The sequence below is a fragment of the Macrotis lagotis genome, chromosome 3, assembly GCF_037893015.1.
Source record: "Macrotis lagotis isolate mMagLag1 chromosome 3, bilby.v1.9.chrom.fasta, whole genome shotgun sequence".
Taxonomy (NCBI): domain Eukaryota; kingdom Metazoa; phylum Chordata; class Mammalia; order Peramelemorphia; family Peramelidae; genus Macrotis; species Macrotis lagotis.
The window spans coordinates 55,831,659-55,852,722 of NC_133660.1; the positions used below are offsets into that span (position 1 = coordinate 55,831,659).

Sequence of the window (21,064 nt, forward strand, 5' to 3'; positions counted from 1 at the left end):
GCTTTGGGCAAAAACATTTTTACTAGTCCAAAAAGTGCAAAGTAAAAATATAGTCTTCCAGTCCTTCACAATAGATCTGTGTTCCTAATCTTCTTATAGCCCACTTGACTTAATATCTATTGTAAGCTAAATTACTTTGGATCAACTTCCTAACTTGATAGCACTCTTGACATTGCTAGTATTGTGCAATGTCACATTTACAGAAGAAATATACTCTAACCTATGTCAACAGCAGCAAATTTTCTAATAATCTATTTTTTCTTCCATGAATATTCAATATCAATAAATTATCTACACCTTGATAGTAGATAAGCATCCCCTATTACATTTCCATTCAGTTACTTTAACTCCTACACTAGAGAAAGAAAAACGGGAAGAACTGCATTATCTTCTTCCATTCTTATACATACACAAACATCATAAAAGTTTGTAAGAATCTTTGGCATATCTGTCACACAATTCTTCTGAAAGCACTGCCATCACACTGTCATCCAATCTTTAAAATATTCTCTAAAGATATTACTTTAATTCTCAATTATATATGCAAATATTTCAATACTGAGTTCAAGGAAGTTTCTATAGAACCAATTTTGCAAAAGGAATGAAAATGGTACAGTCAACTACAAATATGAAAGCAATCAAAGCATACATCTTAACTATCTGATTTTCAATCTAATCAATTTAATTTTATCTGGGTCAAAAGAGTCAAAAGCAAACATCAAACATTTAAGGGAGAAAAAAGAAAAGGAAATAATGAATTAAAAGCTGTTAAGTTCCACATTTTCCTCATTTCTTCCTATTTCGCTTTCTACTTTACCAACCTGAGAGAATAGGATAAAAATCTTTGCAACAGCCAGTTGTGGCAGGCAGTTCACCAAACTTTGCTCTGGGAGGTCAAGGAGTACCCTGGTTTTCCCTAATGGAAGATAATTGATCCTATAAAGTTTCCAACCTTGGAGAGATGAAGTTGGTTTTCATCTTTTCCCTGTGATATCTAACTTTCTTGACAATTTTCAGCTTTCTTGATATTGTCCTCTCTTGATTTCCCTGATTTTTTTTCATAATTTCCTGATTTTTCTTTACACATTCCTTTTCTGGTTTCTCTCACTTTTCCTTCCCTCCTAAAGTATATTTTCTCCAATATATATTCTTTCTTGGAAAGCTCACTTATTCCTATAATTTTAACTATTATATTTCTAATTAGATAACTTCAAATTTAAATTTCTTGTCCTAATCTCTCCTGAGCTATATGAAAACACCATTCTCTCACTGTAATCATTCATATAAGTAGATCTGATCATGTCATTCTTCTGCTAAAACTTCTTCAATAGATCCCTCTTGTCTACCAAATAAAAACCTTAAGGCCTGGCACTCTAGTATATTTACCTTCATCATTTTTATATTTATCCCAATAACAGCCTACTCTCACCATCACTAACATAGCTTTCATACAGAGTGAATATGCCTCTGCTCAAGGTAATTAGAGGAATCTACTTCGAATAGGAATCCCTTTCTTCACGCTGTTTCAAGTGCCACTTCTCCCCACACCACCATCCCTGATCCATCCAGCTGAAAATGTGCCTCTGTTCATCTCTTCCTCATGACCTATCTCAGTACCACTAGAATACTTGTATATTATGGCTACTAAGTGAATGTTTAATGAACTGGCTGAAGCATGACCTCAGAGAGGTTCCTCTTTCCTGTGTTTCACCAACTAAGCTCTATAACTTCAGTTTAGATTTAGTGGTTTTCAAGAGTACACCGGACATCAAGTCACAAATATCATGGGGTATTCACTATATTTAAGGGACTGTGCTAGAACAAAATCAGAAAGGTGGGCAATTATATGTCTTAAAAAGTACTTTTTTCTGGGAGGGGACAGAAGGAAAATAAAGTGAAAATTAAAAGGTGAACTGCATTTCCCACATCTCCATAAGACAATACATTTTTTAACCTTCAGAAAGATAATGATCCAATAAGGAAACATAAGTGAATCTCATCTATAAACTTTTGAAGATTTTAGTTGAGTAACATACCTGCACTGGATGGATTGCCTACTGTAGCCAGGGATCCAATGTGATTTTGGGTAAGGTTGTCTTGGGTTGACTGAAGGCCTGGAGTTGCCCATGATGAAGTATTATACCCCATAGGACTCTGCTGCTGCTGCTGCTGCTGCTGCTGCTGCTGCTGTTGCTGCTGCTGTGGATGGCTGATGGCTGTGTTTTGACCAGGAAAGGAATTCTCTTTAAACTGTGTGATGACTGAAGTACTCTGTGAAGTAAACACTTGCCCATATGGATCACCAGCAGGCACTGAAGGATATGAAACACTAGGGTACACAGCACCCGAAGCAGTAGACATAGCATAATGGCCAGAAGTAAGGGGAAATCCCTGAGAAGCAATGGAAGAATTGGCAGAGGGAATGACTGGACTGTTGTAGTGATTATCAAAGGAGGAGTATGGCTGGGGTCTACCTGTGTGTAAATGGGATGCTGAAGATGCAACACTGCCTGGGAATGATCCAGGAGTGGATCCAACAGTCTGAGGAGCAAGAGGACCCCTGCCATAAACCTGCTGTGATCCAAGCTGCATGTTCATTGTACTAGGACCTGGGGCAAGAGTCACATTTTGTGTTGGTACTGTATAGTGACCAGAATAATAATCAGTACCATACTGGCTTTCCAATGGCAGAGGAGTACTTTTCCCAGGTCCTTGGGAGTAGAGTCCTGAGGGAACACCATAGCCTTGAGGATGTAATCCATATCCAGGTGGAAACTGCATCTGATTTTGTGCTGGACCTAAGAGGAAGAAAATACTGATATAAATCACTGAAATAAGCAAATAAGGTCCAAGAATATGAAAGAGTGACCTAACTCACATTTCCTTTTCAATCTAATTCTACTCTTAGTTTTGAGACTACTTTTTCCATGAACTTTAGGGTAAAAGTCAATTTTTCTATAGTTCAACTGTTTTTCCCAGTAAAACTGAAGTCTATACCACCTTTTCCATCTCTTTAACAAGAAATTAAAAACTAAAGTCTCATTGAGTAGAATTAAACATAGAATTAAACAGGACTCTGAGGTTCTGACCACATTCAGAAGTGAATTTCAATCATATCTCTATGGCAGTCATGATGATGATTTCACCACAGAATTAAAGGTGAAACTGAGAGGTGATGGTAAGGAATACTATTTATGCTTTTCTTAAAATTATACTGAGAATAATATAGAACATATGTTCATATAACACCTTAATTTCAAAGTGCTTTAAATTATCTTGCAGGATGATGGGAAACATTATATATACATTCAAAGTTCTCTTTTATGAGTTTTTTAAAAAAATGAACCAAATGGTATTCCTTTTTAAAAAAAAGTTAATGCAAACAACACTGTGAGTTGATCAACCTTGATGGTTGATCTCTCAGCAGCTCAGAAACCCAGACCTGTTATGGACAGAGTTATCCATACCCAGAGGAAGAAAAACATAATAAAACAATAGAATCTGAATGACTATGTTCATTTTAAAAATTTCTCTTATGTTTTTCTTTTCTCTTAGTCCTAATTCAGCATACAGAAAACAACTAAACTGTAAATAAGGAAACATAAAGGTATATGTACAGACTGTTCATCACTGAGGGCAAGGGGGTGGGGAGTGGGAAGGGAGGGTAGGAGATTATGTAACTTATAAATATTCATATGCAAGTGAATGAATGTTTGAAAAACTTTCATAACTTTCATAACATGTAATTGGAAAAATAAATATCAATTGGGGTAAAAAGTTAATGCTCTTGCCCATGCAATTAATATAAAAATTGGTAGAATCTAAAATGCTATAAATTTATAAATCATGAGAGTAACAATTTTTTAACCAAATCTATTTAATGACTACTCATTTCCTAATGACTTGATTTATTCATGTTACAAGATATAGACATAGGTAAATGAACATTATCATGTCCCCATAGCTCAATCTTCTAAAAATAACAAGAATGTTTTATCTGCTGAAAGTTTACCAGCATTTAACTAAATATCAGATTGAATCTATTTTATTGTTATGAACACAACAGAAACTTATGTCATTTTAAAGTCTATGTTTTTATAACTGCACATTTCAAAAATATTCATTATCTGCTAATTTAAATTAAATTCTTAAACTGATTAAAACAGAGGGTGAGGGCTACTGCGCCCATACCTTGAAGAGATTATGGAAAAGGGTGGAGCCAAGATGGAGACAAGAGAGGATTCTCTCTTAGGGGCTCTCTCATAAAACTTCTAAACTAAGGAATCTAACTAAATTTTCGAGACACAGAACCCAGAGAGGGACCCATCAGAGAGGTGGCCCGCCAGAGCAAAAGAACTTCAGCCTCCCAGAGGCAGCCACAGGGCACTGGGGGGGGGGGGGGGGGTTCCTGACCTATGCCCCTGGGAACACTGGGCAAAACTTGGGGGAAGGGGGGAACCTCTGCCAGAGCCAGCCTGTGAAGCATGCCACAGAAATCCAGATCCAGAAAACAGAAGCAGGCAGAGCCAGTAAGCAGGAGCCCCCAGGGCATGAGCCCATTGAACCTAGGTAGGGGAGTGAAGAGAGAGAGACTACAGAGCTCCTGGAACAGGACTCTGGAGTTCTGACTACATTCAGATCCTGATCCCAGTCTAGGCCCCCCCAAAGAACAGCAGGGTCCCCCCCACCTCAGCCCCGTGGCAGGGGGGGCACATATGGTCATTCACAGACCAGGAGGGAGGACAGGGCCTCACCAATCGAGACCCTTGTGGGAGTGTCCCTAAAGCTCAGGAAGCACCCCTAAAACAGGCTAAAGATTGGGAAAATGAGCAAGCAGAGAAACAAGAGGAACACCATTGAGAAACATTTTGCCTGTGAGCCCAAGAAGTATCAAAACACTCAGTCTGAAGATAAGGAAGCACAATCTCCTGCATCTAAAGACTCCAAGAAAAACAGAAATTGGGCTCAGGCTATGAAAGAGTTCAAAAAAAGACTTTGAAAAAATCAAATGAGGGAGTTAGAAGAAAAACTGGGAAAAGAAATGAGAAAGATGCAGGAAAAACATGAAAATGAAGTAAGCAGTTTAGTCAAAGGAAATCCAAAAAAATGCTGAAGAAAATAGCATGCTAAAAACCAGCATAGGTCAGATGGATAAAACAGTTCAAAAAGTTATTGAGGAGAAGAATGCTTTAAAAAGCAGAACTGGCCAGATGGAAAAAGAGATAAGAAAGCTCTCTGAGGAAAACAAATCCTTCAGACAAAGAATAGACCTCAGGGAGATTGCTGAATTTACAAGAAATCAGGACTCATTACTTCAAAACCAAAAGAATGAAAAATTAGAAGAAAATGTGAAACATCTCACTGAAAAAACAAATGATATGAAAACAGATTTAGGAAACATAATTTAAAAATTATTGGAATACCTGAAAATCATGATCAGGTAAAGAGCCCTTGACATCATTTTCAAAGCAGGAAAATTGCCCTGATATCCTAGAAGCAGAGGGCAAAATAGAAATGGAGAGAAACCACAGATACCCCCCACCCTGAGAAAGAGATCCCAAAAAACAAACCCCTAGGAATATTATAGCCAAGTTAAAGAACTCCCAAGTCAAAGAGAAAATATTACAAGTAGCCAGAAGGACACAATTCAAATATCGTGGAGCTGCAATTAGGATCTCACAGCACTTAGCAGCAACTACATTAAAAGCTCATAGGGCTTGGAATATAATATACCGTAAGGCAAAAGAGCTCAGAATACAACCGAGAGTCAACTACCCAGCAAAACTGAATGTCCTCTTCGAGGGAAAAAAATGGACTTTCAATGAACCAGGGGAATTTCAAATGTTCCTGTTGGAATGGCCAGAGCTGAACAGAAGGTTTGATCTTCAAATATAGGACTCAGGTGAAGCACAGAGATTGGAGGAGAAGGGGAAAATATGAGGGACTTGATGATGATGAACTGCATGTATTCCTGTATAGAAAAATGACACTGATAATACTCATATGAACCTTCTCAATTAACAGAGCTGGTAGAAGGAGCTTTTATAGATGAAGCACAGGAGAAAGCTGAATTTGAATATAAAATATGGTGTAAAAATGGAGTCAACAGAAAAAAGGGAAATGTAATGGGAGAAAGAAAAAGGAGAGGGGGAATAGGCCAAGATTATTTCATATAATAAGATTTTTCTTTATTACAATGAGCTATTGCAATGATATGGAAGGGGGAAAGACAAGGGGGAATGAGGGAATCTTCACTCTCATCAGAGGTGGTTAGGAGAGGAAACAGTATATATATATATATATATATATATACACAATGGGGTATAGACAATCTGGAGTAAGAAGGTGGGGGGAGGCGGGAGAAGGGGTGGGGATGTGAATGAAGGAGGAGAGGATAGACCATAGGGGGAGAGTGGTCAGATATAATGCATTTTCTTTTTTACTTCTTGCAAGGGGCTGGGATTAGATGGCCTGTCCAGGACCATAGGGCCAGGTGGATGCTGGGCCTAAGGGGTGGTAGGGGGGGGCTCAGGGCCTCTTGGCCCCAGGGCCATGGATCTGTTTGCTGCACCACTCAGCTACCCTACAGCAGAGTCAGAGTGAAAGGAGAAAGAAAATATAGTACATGGTAGTGGAGAAATACGAAAGGAGGGAGTTGTGACCAGCAATGGCAGTGGTGGAAAAATAAGGAAGTAACTTTTGTGATGGATTTATCATAAAGAATGTGATCCACCTGTGACAGAGTTGGTAGTGTTGGAACACAGACTAAAGCACATTTTTTATTATTGTTTTTTGGGGGGTGCAGGGCAAATGGGGCTGGGTGGCCTGCCTGGGGCTGCATAGCAGGGTGATCGTTGGGTGTCTGAGGACAGATTTAGACCTGGGTGCTCCTGGCTCAAGGGCCAGTGCTGTGTCTGCCACCCAGCTGCCCCTACTATTATTTTATGTCTTTTTTCTTCTTTTTTTTTTGGTTTATGCAGGGCAGTGGGGTTGGGGTGGCTTACATGTCACACAGCTGGGTGATTGTTGGGTGTATGGGGCCAGATATGGGCTTGGGTGCTCCTGGCTCCAGGGCTGGTGCTCCATCCACCATACCACCTGGCCATACCTAAAATTATTACTATTATTTTTTTAATTTTAATTTTTTTCTCTCCCCTTTTACTTATTGCTCAAGTGAGTCTATATTTTTTGGGGGGGAGGGGCTATTTTGTTTACTCTTAAACAAGAATATTTTATTAATATATAAAAAAATTGTTCAAAATGAGAATAAATAAATATTAAATTAAAAAATAGAGATTATGGAAAAGGGTTAAAACATCACTTGTACAAAAATATTCATAGCAGTCCTGTTTGTGGTGGCAAAGAAATGGAAATTAAGTGAATGTCCTTCAACTGGGGAATGGCCTAACAAATTGTGGTATATGTATGCAATGGAACACTAAAACCAGGAGGGATGGGAATTCAGGGAAGCCTGGAAGGATTTGCACGAACTGATGCTGAGTGAGATGAGCAGAACCAGAAGAACATTGTACACCCTAACAGCAACATGGGGGTGATGATCAACCTTAACGGACTTGCTCATTCCATCAGTGCAACAATCAGGCACAATTTTGGACTATCTGCAATGGAGAATACCATCTGTGTTCAGAGAATGAATTGTGGAGTTTGAACAAAGACCAAAGACTATTATCTTTAATTAAAAAAAAACCCTTATCTTATTATGTAATTTTTCTATCTCTTAAACTTTATTTTTCTTCCTTAAAGGATATGATTTCTCTCTCATCACATTCAACTTAACATCAATGTATACCATGGAAACAATGTAAAGACTAACAGAATGCACTGGGGGGGGGTAGAGGGAAAAATTATAAAATTCAAAATAAATAAAATCATTCTAAAAAAAATAAAACAGAAGGTGAGGGGCAGCTAGGTGGTATAGTGGATAGAGCACTGGTCCTGGAGTCAGGAAGACCTGAGTTCAAATCTAACCTCAGATACTTAATAATTACTTAACTGTGACCTTAGACAAGTCACTTAAGCCATTGACTTACAAACTACCCCCCCAATAAACAACAAAAAAATAAAACATAAGGTGATAAATCGTTCAAGACAAATGACTCAAGGCAACCACAAGAAAGGCTGTCATTTTATATTCTTCCATTGTTCTTTGAAAAGCAATCTTAAGGGGCAGCTAGGTGAGGCAGTGAATAGAGCCCTGGTCCTGAGTTCAAATCCAACCTCTGACACTTAATATCTAGCTGTGTGCGGCCTTGGGCAAGTCACTTAACCACTTAACCTCATTGCTTTTTTTATAGGTTTTTGCAAGGCAATATTAAAAGAAAATCAAGTACATTATGGAAAATTTAGCCCCCCAAAAGCCCCCTTTGTTTTGCCACTTAAAATTTCACTTTTTAACTCGATATTTTAACCTTAAAAAAAATCATCAACATTATTGTTCCTGACTTCTATGAATCCACTTAAAGTAGGCAAAATCAGAAAAAAGAATGTGCAAAATAATTGTGGCAAAGAAAGTGAAAACAATGCCAAAAAAAATGAATTTTGTCAAATTGCCAAGGTTAGCCGCAGAGAAGAAATGAGAAATTGGACTTTCCTATTTTTGACAGAAGTCTATGACTCAGGGCGGCTGGGTGGCGCAGTGGATAAAACACTGGCCCTGGAGTCAGGAGTACCTGGGTTCAAATCCAGTCTTAGACACTCAATAATTACCTAGTTGTGTGGCCTTGGGCAAGTCACTTAACCCCATTTGCCTTGCAAAAACCTAAAAACAACAACAAAAAAGAAGTCTATGACTGTAAAATGTATCTTATGCTATATGATAGCATTGATACATTACATGATTTTTCTAAACCTTTGAAAAAAATCTTTGTTATAAGGGAACATTTTACTGGATATCAAACTCCAGTGTGATATTTAGAAGTGAATGTTATGTTAAAAGTATAAAGCATTTACCAAAGTATTTTGAAAGATAAGGTGCCTCTTCTTTTTATCCATGTTTGTCCAAAACATTTTTTTATTTAAAAAAATTTTTTTTGGTTTTTGCAAGGCAATGGGGTTAAGTGACCTACCCAAAGTCACTCAGTGACTTGAATGAAGTGTTTGAGGTCAGATTTGAACTCAGGTTCTCCTAACTCCAGAGATGGTACTCTATCTACTGTGCCACCTAGCTGCCCGTTATAAATACATTTTAGAAGTAAACCAGAAACTCATCCAACCCTTCTGGAGAGCTATTTGAAACTATGCCCAAAGGGCAACAAAAATGTGCATACCCTTTGACCCAACAATACTACTACTGGGTCAATAGCCTGAAAAGATGATGAAAAGGGGTAAAAACATTACTTGTACAAAAATATTTATAGTAGCTCTATTTGTGGTGGCAAAGAATTGGAAATCAAGTAAATGTCCTTCAATTGGGGAATGGCTTAACAAATTGTGGTATATATATGTCATGGAACACTATTGTTCTATTAGAAACCAGGAGGGACTGGAATTCAGGGAGGCCTGGAGGGATTTGCATGAACTTGATGCTGAGTGAGATGAGCAGAAACAGAAAAACACTGTACACCCTAACAGCAACATGGGAGTGATGTTCAACCTTGAAGGACTTGCTCATTCCATCAGTGCAACAATCAGGAACAATTTTGGGCTGTCTGCAAAGGAGAGTGCCATCTGTATCCAGATAAGGAGCTGTGGAGTTTGAACTAAGTGCAAGGACTATTCCCTTTAATTTAGGAAAAATAACAGGGGCAGCTAGGTGGCATAGTGGATAAAGCACCGGTCCTGGAATCAGGAGTACCTAGGTTCAAATCTGGTCTCAGACACTTAATAATTACCTAGCCGTGTGGCCTCAGGCAAGCCACTTAACCCCAATGCCTTGCAAAAACCTAACCCCCACCCCAAGATATCTTATTGTCTAGTCTTGTTACTTCTTAGACTTCTCTTCTTTAAGGATATGATTTCTCTCTCATCACACCCAATTTGGATCAAGGTACAACATGGAAACAAAGTAAAGACTGACAGAGTGCTTTCCCTGGGGGTGGGGGGTGGGGGGAGGGAAGCAAGATTGGGGGGAAATTGTAAAACTCAAATAATATCTTTAATAAAAATAAATTAAAAAAAAGTAAACCAGAACTATTCTATTGCTTAATTATGTCCAACTCTGTGATCTCAGGGCTTTCTTGACAAGCGGTTTATCATTTTCTTCTCAAATTCCTTTTACAGATGAGGAAACTGACACAAACAAGGTAAAGTGACATAGCTAGCAGGGTCACACAACTAGCAAGTGTCAGAGGTCAGATTTGAACTTAGGAAGATGAGTCTTTCTGACTCCAGACCTGGTTCTCTGTCTATTATAACATCAGGTGCCATTAGGAATCATTAAAAATCCTTTAATTGTAGGTGTCTAAGTTGCTAGGCTATACAACCAATAGAGGATAAAATGATGTAGCATGATATACATGGAAAAAAGCATACAGTTTCTGATCCTGACTCTGCTAATCTTTATCAGAGTAACAGTGACCTTGAGAAACTTATTTCTACTCTATGAAGCTCAGTTTCCTCATCTGTAAATGTCTGCTCTGTACATAATTCTTTTAAGGATCATAAGATAAGGCCATATAAAAGCACTTTCTACTCAATACATGCACACGTATTGCTAGAATTTAAACTCCTTGGGGTGGCTAGGTGGTGCAGTGGATAGAGCACCGGCCCTGGAGTCAGGAGTACCTGAGTTCGAATCCGGCCTCAGACACTTAATAATTACCTAGCTGTGTGGCCTTGGGCAAGCCACTTAACCCCATTTGCCTTGCAAAAACCTAAAAAGTAAAAAAAAAAAAAGTAAAAAAAAAAGAATTTAAACTCCTTGGGAGCAGGAAAATCTCATTTTTTTTTTAAAGAACTGCCCCTCTCTCCTATGCCACTACCAGTTACACAGGGAGTAGAGAACAATCGATTCTCAATCTGCCAAACTGATATGCATGTGATTAAAAACAATAATAACAAGTTGTCTGTTTTCAGTTCTTATGACTCAAGTATGAACTGCACCCCATCCCCCTTTTCCACTAGGTGAAATCACTCAAGGACTAAGTAAAATGCCAATTTCATCAAGAAGTGTTTCCTGATTAATCTAAACATTAATAAATATATTATATATGAAATAAAATTGCTATCTATATCAATCTGCCTAATTTGATTATTTTATAAAGGAAGAAAAATTCAAATTCATAGCATTTGGCTGTACTATTTTCTTGTTTTTTAAGGATAAGAATCAGACCTGTGATTTCAATGATACAGAGAGCTCCTGAGTAATGAAACTCCTACCAATGCAGGCAAGCATTCTTTCCTAGCTATAGTTTTAATTTCCTGAATGTGAAATGACTAGTCTAGAATCACCTCTTATGTTGTCACAGGCAAGGTTTGAACCCATCCTCCTGGTTCCAAAGCTCTTTGTTGACTATGCCATCCTACCTCTTAGCACTTCTTCTTTACACTTCCAGCCTAATCTGTATTATAATTCACAAGAGAATAGATTTAGAGATGAAAGGCACCTCTGAGGTCCTCTAGTCTAATTCCCTAATTTTTTTAGATGAAACTAGGTCTATGAGGTTAAGTGGCTTGCCCAAGGCCACACAGCTAGGTTAATTATTAAGTGTCTGAGGCCGGATTCGAACCCAGGTACTCCTGATTCCAGGGCTGGTGCTCTATCCACTGCACCACCTAGCTGCCCCTCACACAGGTAGTTTTAAGAGGAAAAATTTCAACCCAGGTCCTCTGAGATTCATGAGTCAATTCTTTCATTTTCGAATGATGATGTTCTATAAATTAAAGCCGTATCAGTAAGGTACAACTCTCAGAAGATGTAAACTGTATTGTACTTATGAGTCCTCTGAGTGCATGTGAGTTAGACTAGTTTCTAAAGTCTATTGCAGTCCTCAAGCTTTAAATCTGAGGACTTAGGATTCCTCAGAGTCTTCACATCCGATGAAGTCATGTCCTCTCATAAATTTTCTAAAGAAAAATAACCCAATATGTTAGAAACTTTCTTCTTAGTCTAAAGAATTCATTGTGCATAATATGCATGTAATAAATGATTTCCAAATCAATTAACTAATGATTAAGAATTCTAGTTATTAATTAGGCTCTGTTGAACCTAGAGGGGAAGAAAATGAATATCCTGTATGTGATCTCATTCAGTCTTTCACTGGACTTATAACAATTCTGAAATTTAAGTAGTAAAGAGTTTAATACTCATATCAAGGAAAGGTTGAGAAAGGCCAGAGGAAAAGAATGGAATGGTTTGGTAAATACATCTGGAGGATAGTCAATTTTATACATTAATGGAAGGTTGCTCTACTTTCCAGGCTTCTGATTCAATAGCCCTCCCATACTCATTTCAAATAGTCTATATCAACAAATCCTCAAAGTAGGAAGATTCAATTTAGAGCTTCAAAGATTTACATGTTTAGCTTTGAATTTTGATATTTTGAGGTGAGTATCTATTCCTTATTTTAAACTGATATATTAAATTTATTTTTTCAATTAACCACAAAAATCTGTCTTCTGTCCTACTTTCCCACTGAAAAAGAAAAACAAAGCCCTCCTAACAAATGTTCAATTAGAACAATGTTAATTAGTACAACCTGCTATTTAATCGTACACATCTTATTTGTTCTCATGGCCCCTTGCCTTTGCTTGTGTGATTACCTCTGTGTGTAATCCAGAAACATTGGTCAAATCTGCCTGTTTCAAATACTTGAAGATAGCTTCCTTCCTCCACCTCCAATTTTTGAGGCCCTTCACCAACCCTTCCACTTTCTAAACAACCTGTAATCAAAAAGCCTTTGCTTTCCAAAATTTTAAACATGATGTCTCTAGAACTGAACACTACATTCCAGAAATGATCTGACAGAAGTAGTACAAGAGTATTCATTCTTAGCATAACATACTAGTTTTTTGGCAGCTGTACCATACTCAAGTTTACAGTCCAGTGAAATGCCCCTATCTTTTCCAGGAGAAATGCCGTCTAGTCATTTTTTCCAACTTCTACTTAAGAGGTTAATGAATAAAATGAGAAAGTTGCTATTTGCCTTTCATTTCCCAACTCCTACAATCAGTGACATGACCTGGACCAGTCAGTCCTCCAAATAACACAGGACCACCGATCACCAAAACTGTAAATACTCTTTGTTTTATTAGTTTTCTCCTGGGTTACATTTCAGTGGCTGTGAAAGATGTCAGCCTCAAAGTTCTGGAAAAGGAATTCTTCTGTAATCTTAAAAGGAATATCAAGGTCAACCACAAATATGCTTTTGCTTAAAAAAAAAAACCCAAAAAGAATCAAATCAGTTAGGCAGAAGACCTCTCCAAGTGGAATTCTTCTTTTCAAGGAGATAACATTTATATAGTGCTCTAAGGTTTGCAAATACATTGTCTCAATTAATACTGTAGGAACAACTCTGTATGATGTATTATTACCCCCATTTTACAAATAAGGAAATGGATACTCAGAGGTATTCTGTCACACATTTACTAAGTACTTAGAGATAGGATATGAATTTAAATCTTTCAGTATTTTTCTACTGCACAATGATTAATTATCAATAAGATACCAAGAACATATGCTAGAATATGTTGATGGTTTTACATAGTCAATATGAACATAGTTATAAACTCAGAAGGAAATCTGCCTTCTATATTGACATAATAATTCATAGAGAATGGAGGAATCTTAGGAATTTTATTAAGTACACACTGTCTTTTTTCAGACTTTAAATAGGCTGATGTGGAAATCAGAGTGAACTGGCAACAAGAGTCAGCATCTCTAAGGAGTCAGTAACTAGTCATCATTTGTAGATTTCCCAAGCTTTTTGTGAATCTACTCTATGTCTTGGGGCTTGTTGTTCAAAAGGAAAAAGCAGGGCCTCTGCAATGAGTCTTTTAGCCTGAGAAAAAAATAGTACTACAGAAAATTGTGGAGGTCTTTAAAAGTCTAGGCTAAACATGATTTTGAATTTTTTAGGAACTGATCCAAAAATTTTAAGAGGTGGATGACTTTTTCAGCTTTCAAAGAAAGAAAAAAGAAAAGAAAGCAGTGAGCATCATGTTTCCAGTCCCTCCAAAATTAGGATCATGAGAGCCTACATTTTCATGGAGCAGGAAAAACCAAAAATATTAGGTCAGAAGACACTTTTGTGTGTCATGGTAGACAAGTCCTCTCACTCATCCTCCTTTCTGGGGCACATTTCTCATCTATAAAATGAAGACTTGGAGACATGTAATTTCTCAGGTCCCTTTCACCCTGCAATCTAAGATTCTTTGAATGATTTCAAAGGACTTATTCTTCATGGAGCCACTAGTGATTTTCCTACAGCACAAAACTGACAAAATTACCTATTTAATAAAAGCCAATTACGTAAAAGTTCAAATATAAACTAGTATGCTTGAAAGTCAATGCTCAGGGCAGCTGGTGGCATAGTGGATAAAGCGGCGGCCCTGGAGTCAGGAGTACCTGGGTTCAAATCCGGTCTCAGACACTTAATAATTACCTAGCCGTGTGGCCTTGGGCAAGCCACTTAACCCTATTTGCCTTGCAAAAATCTAAAAATAAAAAAGTCAGTGCTCTCCATAACCTGATCTTTCTCCCTACCTTTCTAGTCCTGACTACCTTAGCACTGTACCCTGGGCTTGGAATCTTATTCTTACCTCAGCCCCATAAGAATCCCTCTTTTCTTGAAGACTCAGCTCAAGACCCACCTTTCCACACTCTTCTTCAGGTGTTTTCGGGTTCCTCACTGTTAATGAAAGGCCATTTTCTTTTCTACTGTCCTATATACTTATATGCAAATTGTCATCTCTGTTCAACTTGAGCTCCATGTAAGCAGGGTTTGTTTCATTTTGTCTTTGTAAACCAAGTGCCTAGTGTACACTGCCTGGCACTTAATAATTTTGTGTCTAATGACTGGTGTTTCCTCTAGAAATCCTCAAAAAAGAAATTAAACACTCAGGCTTGGGAAATTTCCCAGGTCTTCAAATTGAGTTTTTGCTTCTACTACATGCATCTTGCAACATACTTATTTGTGTGAATGTATTAGCCTTTCTCTTAAGAGTAAAAGATGCTAGAGGGCAAGGATCTTTTGGTTTTTTATCTTTTTTTAAAAATCATCAATATATGACAAAATGTCCCTATCTTTTCCAGAAGAAATATTCTCTAGTCAAGTGAAATAAATATTTAATAGTGTGTGCTGAATTGAATTGTTTGTAGGATGCTCCTTTTTCTATATCACTTCTCCAGGGAATTAGAGTCCAAGTTGGAGCTTGGAAAGGATGTTGGAAAAATCTGAAGGACAAAATCAAGGGGTGGGGGTGGGGTGAGTCTTAGTAGGTGTTGCAGACAACTTCTTTTCAAATTGTTATAACAGTATAATGCTGAATGCACCAGAGGAGAAAGTGGAGAGTAATTAAAGTAACAGAGTATCTTGGTTCAAATGCTGTCTATACAGCTTACTAGCAATATGACCTTGAGAAGATCATTTCACTATAATGGGGAGATTGCTTCAAATGAGAAAAGTGTATTGAACTATGTGATCTCAAAGATCCTTACCGGCTCTAAATCTATGAGGGTTGAAAACAGGGTATTTTTCATGTTTTTTTTCATCTTTGCATTCCCAGGGCCTACCTAGCACAATATCCTCCTTTACTGGTAAATGTTTGAACTGCATTTTTGGTAAGAATACATAGAAAAACAGATTGCTCTGACCCAGAGTCCAGTATAATTATGAGTCTAGTTATGTTTTGTAAGTCCCTGTTATAAGTCCTACAATTCTCCCCTACCCCCCCCCCCCATGTTGTCTACTATTAACTGTGCAAAAGCTCTTAAAAGCTTCCAGGGAAGAATTTGAAGGAAAAAACACTGAAACTCCAGCCCTGAATTCCTACAAAATTTTAAATGTCAGGATTCCCTTCTCAACCATTTCTTGAAAAGAGTTTTAAAAATAAACAACCCCCCCACCTGAGATTAGAAAGAATTTGGCACTGAAGATAGTCCATTTTGCTACTTGTCAGCAGCTCCGGCTACTGGATGCAGTGGAAAGAAGTGGAAATTGTAAGCTTGTGCTGAATGAAGTCTAAAGACCTGGGTTCAGATCTTGATTCTGATGACTACTTACTTAACTATGTAAAACTGGGTAAACTACTTAACAAATCTAAAATTCATTTTCTTTTTTTTTAGCAAGGGTTCAGTGGCTTGCCCAAGGCCACACGGCTAGGTAATTATGATGTGTCTGAGACCGGATTTGAACCCAGGTACTCCTGACTTCAGGGCTGGTGCTTTATCCACTGCACCACCTAACCGCCCCTAAAATTCATTTTCTTCATCCACTGCACATGTAAAAACAAACCAGGGAGTTGGACCAGATGACTGCTGAGGTTCCTTACAGTGATGTCACTGGAGAAAAACCCTAAACCTCTAGGTCTCCAAAATTCATCATTCCCCCACCCAATTTTCTTTCCTAAGTTTTTTTTTGCCAGGCAAATGGGGTTAAGTGGCTTGCCTAAGGCCACAGGGCTAGGTAATTATTTAAGTGTCTGAGGCTGGATTTAAACTCAGGTACTCCAGGGCCAGTGCTCTATCCACTGCACAACCTAGCCACCCTCTCCCCTCCAATTTTCAACCATAAAACTGAAGGGTATGTTCAAGTTATCCTTCCAAACAGATTAGAAAACAATTTTGGACAAGTATGTTGGATGATGTAAAAAAATATGTTTATGAGAAAGGCTCCAAAATTGGATTCAGGAATTTTCTGATTTAAAAATGTGGGAAACATTAAGAAATAGATAAATTTCCATAAAAATCTAAATTAGAAGAAAAGCATTTTAGGCATAGAAATAATTTTTTACTTCTTAGAGCTGAGGAAAGCCCAAATCTTCTGGTGGCATGTCTCTATAAACTCCATAAGAGAAAATTAAATTATTAATCACCAGTAATCTGCCTGGACAACTAGAAAACTGCCAAGTCCTACTGGAGGAGACCACATTTCCAAAGTTAATAATAGCACTTAGTTTGCAAAGCATTTTACATGTATCATTTATCCTTCCAACAACCTTGGAAGATGGGTGCTATTATCCTACCATTTTACAGATGGAGAAACTGAAGCAAATAGGTTAACTGACGTGTCTGTCAACCACCTTGACAGAAGCAAGACCAAGAATTCTGGGTTGTTAGTTTGTAAATGCTCTCTCCTAGGAAACTCAAATAGTGTAGAATTCTTTTTAATACAAAATGAAGATACTCAAGGTTTGGCTCAATGGCTTCAGCCTGAGGAATTTAGTAGATCTAAGACTCTGATTAAATTTCAGTTCAACATGTGAAACCTGTAACATATTCTTAAGTTAATGTCCACAAAGTACTTTTTTTGTAGAAGTTTAATCACAACAGTTCAGTCGAGTCAAAATGTTTGGTTGCACCATTAAAAAAGTGAATCAAAAACCAGTTTCTATACTGTACAACAGAGCTGTACTGAACAAGTAAACTGTTACAAGGAAAGCATAATCTAGAATATGTTGGTCACATTCCTTTTTTTTTTCTTAGCATAGGACTGATTATAAAACCAGAGAAGGGATCTTAGAAGTTCAACCCCTTTATTTTACAGATGAGATTACTGGCCCAAGATCACACATATAGCAAATAGCTGGATCTGAATCCAAGTTCTCAAACGACAAATCTAGGACTCTCTCCACTGTACTATGACCTATTACATTTACTTTGTTGGTGGGGGAAAAAAATCTACTCTGAGTCTTGCATCTTGGTGTCAAAGTGGCCTGCTTCTTAAAGACTTTTCCAGTGAAGTTCAAGCTCTGGCAGAGCTTGTTCAGCTCTACTGAACTAGAAAAGCTTTTCTACTGATCCTGGCCAGGTATATCTGTCATTCAAATCCCAGACTAACAAATTAACAGAAACATCCCTACATTGACCTCATGGTTAAGAAATTTTTAATCATAACAACTCAAGAATCACTATTATCAAGGTAAAGAAGATGTCCCAATGAAGAGATCCATATCATGGAAATAACTGAATCCTTCAAGTATGTGTGGTGTGAGGTAATATGCAAAGTTCTACATATACTAGCTCTCAAGGAATTTATAATCTAATGTTTCATATATAATTCTGTTTTTGAATTACCAGTTGCTAGCCTTGAATAGAATAAGTGGTTGTTGGAGTAAATGCAACAGGTATCTAATATGGGGTAAAGATATACTGAAAGACAGATAAAATGAGAAAAATAATAATAAAAATCTTAGATAATAGGCACTAGAGATAATCACCCAGAGAAAGGATTATTCTCCTGAATATCATAGAGATCTCCATCAATATGCATAGATGGAAATTAAACATCCAGAAAGGCATATTATCACCATGGTGATGTCTTCATAAGTCGACCTGATGCTTTTAGTTAGCTATAAATGAAGAACAGAAACTTGAGACAGATGCTCTATGAGAAGAGACTTCAGGCATACTAGGGAGTACTTGTTTTATTTTAAATTTTATGTTTTCAGCTTTGAAGGTCTTCCCATAACTGACAAGATAATACTAGGTCAATTGGTGATCTAGTTTTATTTCTATCACTCATTATATCAAACTCTTGTAATTTAACACATCATTTTTGGTGCCTTATTGACTCCTAAAAATGATATAACTGTCTCCCTGGAGAACATATTTGGGAAAGCAAATTAATTTCTATATATCCAACAGCTAACACCTCAAAAGCAATTCTGTTAAATCTTTTACAGATAAAACCAAGTGGTGGCTTAAAGAAACATTCTGAAACCATTGTTAGTTTCAATAGACAATTGTACCTGCAAGAGAGGGAAGCTCCAGTTGAACTACTAGTTTATTTATTTTTTTTTTAGGTTTTTGTAAGGCAAATGGGGTTATGTGGCTTGCCCAAGGCCGCACAGCTAGGTAATTATTAAGTGTCTGAGACTGGATTTGAACCCAGGTACTCCTGACTCCAGGGCTGGTGCTTTATCCACTATGCCACCTAGCCGCCCCTTGAACTACTAGTTTAAATAACTTGCCATGCAATTCTTGTGAAGATTGTTTCCACCTTAATAGGAATTACAACAGGGAAACAAAAAATATATATATATAAATCATTTCTAAAAGTTCACCCTCAAAAAAGTTAATATATGTTTCCAAAAAGCCATAAATGAAGAGAATGGTTAAAAAAAATTTAAAGCAACACAACTACTAGTTTCCAACTGAGTACAAAAAGGGTTATTCTTTTATGTAAATAACTTATGAAAAACTTTTTAAAGGAAAAAAATCTAGAAAACTCAATATAGCTATCACTCTTTATTTGGATTTCCAGCTTTTTTTCCCCAATTGTTAAAAAAAAGTTCAAATGACAATGTGCTTTGTATTTTTGATAACAATATTATGGATTCAAGATGAAGAACATTGGAAGAGTAGGGGCTTGTTTTGCTTGACTATTTTGTTACAATAGTTTTTTCTTTCAAATTTTTAAAAGTGGGAGTGGGAGATAAAAAGGAATAATTTAAATCTGAAGAATACAATAATGTAAAATATTAAGTTTCAGTGAGATACTAAATGGGCCTAGAAATCAAAATGAGTGCTGAATAGGTGACTACAGAACTGTTGTTATGTTTCTTGAAAGTGAGCAGTCCGTGGATGGAGTCTGGAAGACCTGAGTTCAAATGTGACCTCACTTAATAATTACCTAACTGTGTGGCCTTGGGCAAGCCATTTAACCCCATTGTTTTGCAAAAAACCTAAAAATAAAAAAATAAAAATAAAAAAGTGCAATCACCAATCCTGGAGGTCACAAACGGATGCTAATGGGAGCCAATAGTTATATAACTTCCTCTTTACCAAGTATTTTTCCAAATTGTTTTGCTTTAGTCAAGGTAACAATTACACTCCTTAAGCATCATCAACAGATGGTAGAGTTATGATACAAAGGTACCAGAGATAATTCACAATGTCAACAGCGCACAACACAGAAAATGAACAGTTAACCATCGAAGGCATAATATGCTTGGCTCCAAGTTAAACATGAATTTAAGTTGCTCTAAAACATTTGGTTCATTTTATACGACAAGTTTGGACTTCTTTTACGCAAAAGACAAAAGAGTAACACTGTATGTTACAAAAATATTATTTCTACCTTGTCGTGAAGTCAAACATGTCCTATCCCTGGTCACAGAAATGATTTCGCATGGATCAATCAATGAACGTGACTAAAATGACTTACTGACTAAAACAAGAGCCTACTTCCCTTTTTGAAAAGTATCAATTACAAAACACTGGATGGCTCCTGTGCTAAGCGCTACTTGTACCATTTAAGTTTGCTGTGTTCTCGAAAACCCTTTCGGTAAGGAAACAAGAAGACAGCCAGGCGATTACGCGGGCAGGGTAGAAGAGCCCAGCCTCCGATAGCCTCCTCTGGAGTCGGCTTGCCTGTTTTCACGAGGGAGCTGAAAGGCCAAGCCTCGCTGCGAGGGCCGCTTGCGGCGGGGGAGGCGGGAACGGGGAGGGAGAAGGCCCCGAGAAAGCCGCGGTGGAGGGGAGGCGGCGCGGCCCGGGCTGCAAACTTGGGCTCCCCCGCGCCGCGCTCCGGGCCCACCCGCGCCCTAGGCCCCGCGCGCCTCCCCTCTCGCGGCCGGCTCACCGTTCTGGTAGCGCGGGCCCGGGCCGGCGGGGGCCGGCGCTCCGAGCCGCGGCGGGATCCGGGCGCTGGCGGCGGCGTGGGGGTGCGGGGCGCCGGCGGGGGCGGACATGACCGGCGGCGGCGGCGGCGGCGGCTCGGGCGCCTGGTCCGGGAGGGAGGGAAGGAGGGACCGGGAAGGGAGGGGGAGGGGAGGCGGGAGGAAGAGGAAGGAACGCGCCGGGCGTCACCAAAGGGATCGAACCGGAACCCGGAGCTAGGGGGCGCGCCGACGTTCCAGGGAGCCTCCGCGCCAGTGCCCGGCCTGGGCCCGGCCCGCGCCTTCCGCCCCCGCCCCCGCGGCGGCCGGCGCAGCGCCCCCTGGC

At 38.5% G+C, this 21,064-nt stretch overlaps 1 protein-coding gene across 4 annotated transcripts in view; it reads right to left on the bottom strand.

The window, feature by feature from the left end:
* Positions 1 to 20,826, bottom strand: part of SEC24B (SEC24 homolog B, COPII coat complex component) — an 88,246-nt gene extending 67,420 nt beyond the window's left edge. For all 4 annotated transcript variants that reach the window (XM_074228732.1, XM_074228731.1, XM_074228730.1 and 1 more), the window contains exons 1-2: positions 20,703 to 20,826; positions 2,037 to 2,798 (exon numbers count right to left, since the gene is read on the bottom strand). In XM_074228732.1, coding sequence (XP_074084833.1) covers positions 2,037 to 2,798; positions 20,703 to 20,811 — 871 coding nt within the window. In that variant the 5' untranslated portion in view covers positions 20,812 to 20,826. The remainder of the gene's footprint in view (positions 1 to 2,036; positions 2,799 to 20,702) is intronic.
* Between the last annotated feature and the right edge of the window lie 238 nt (positions 20,827 to 21,064).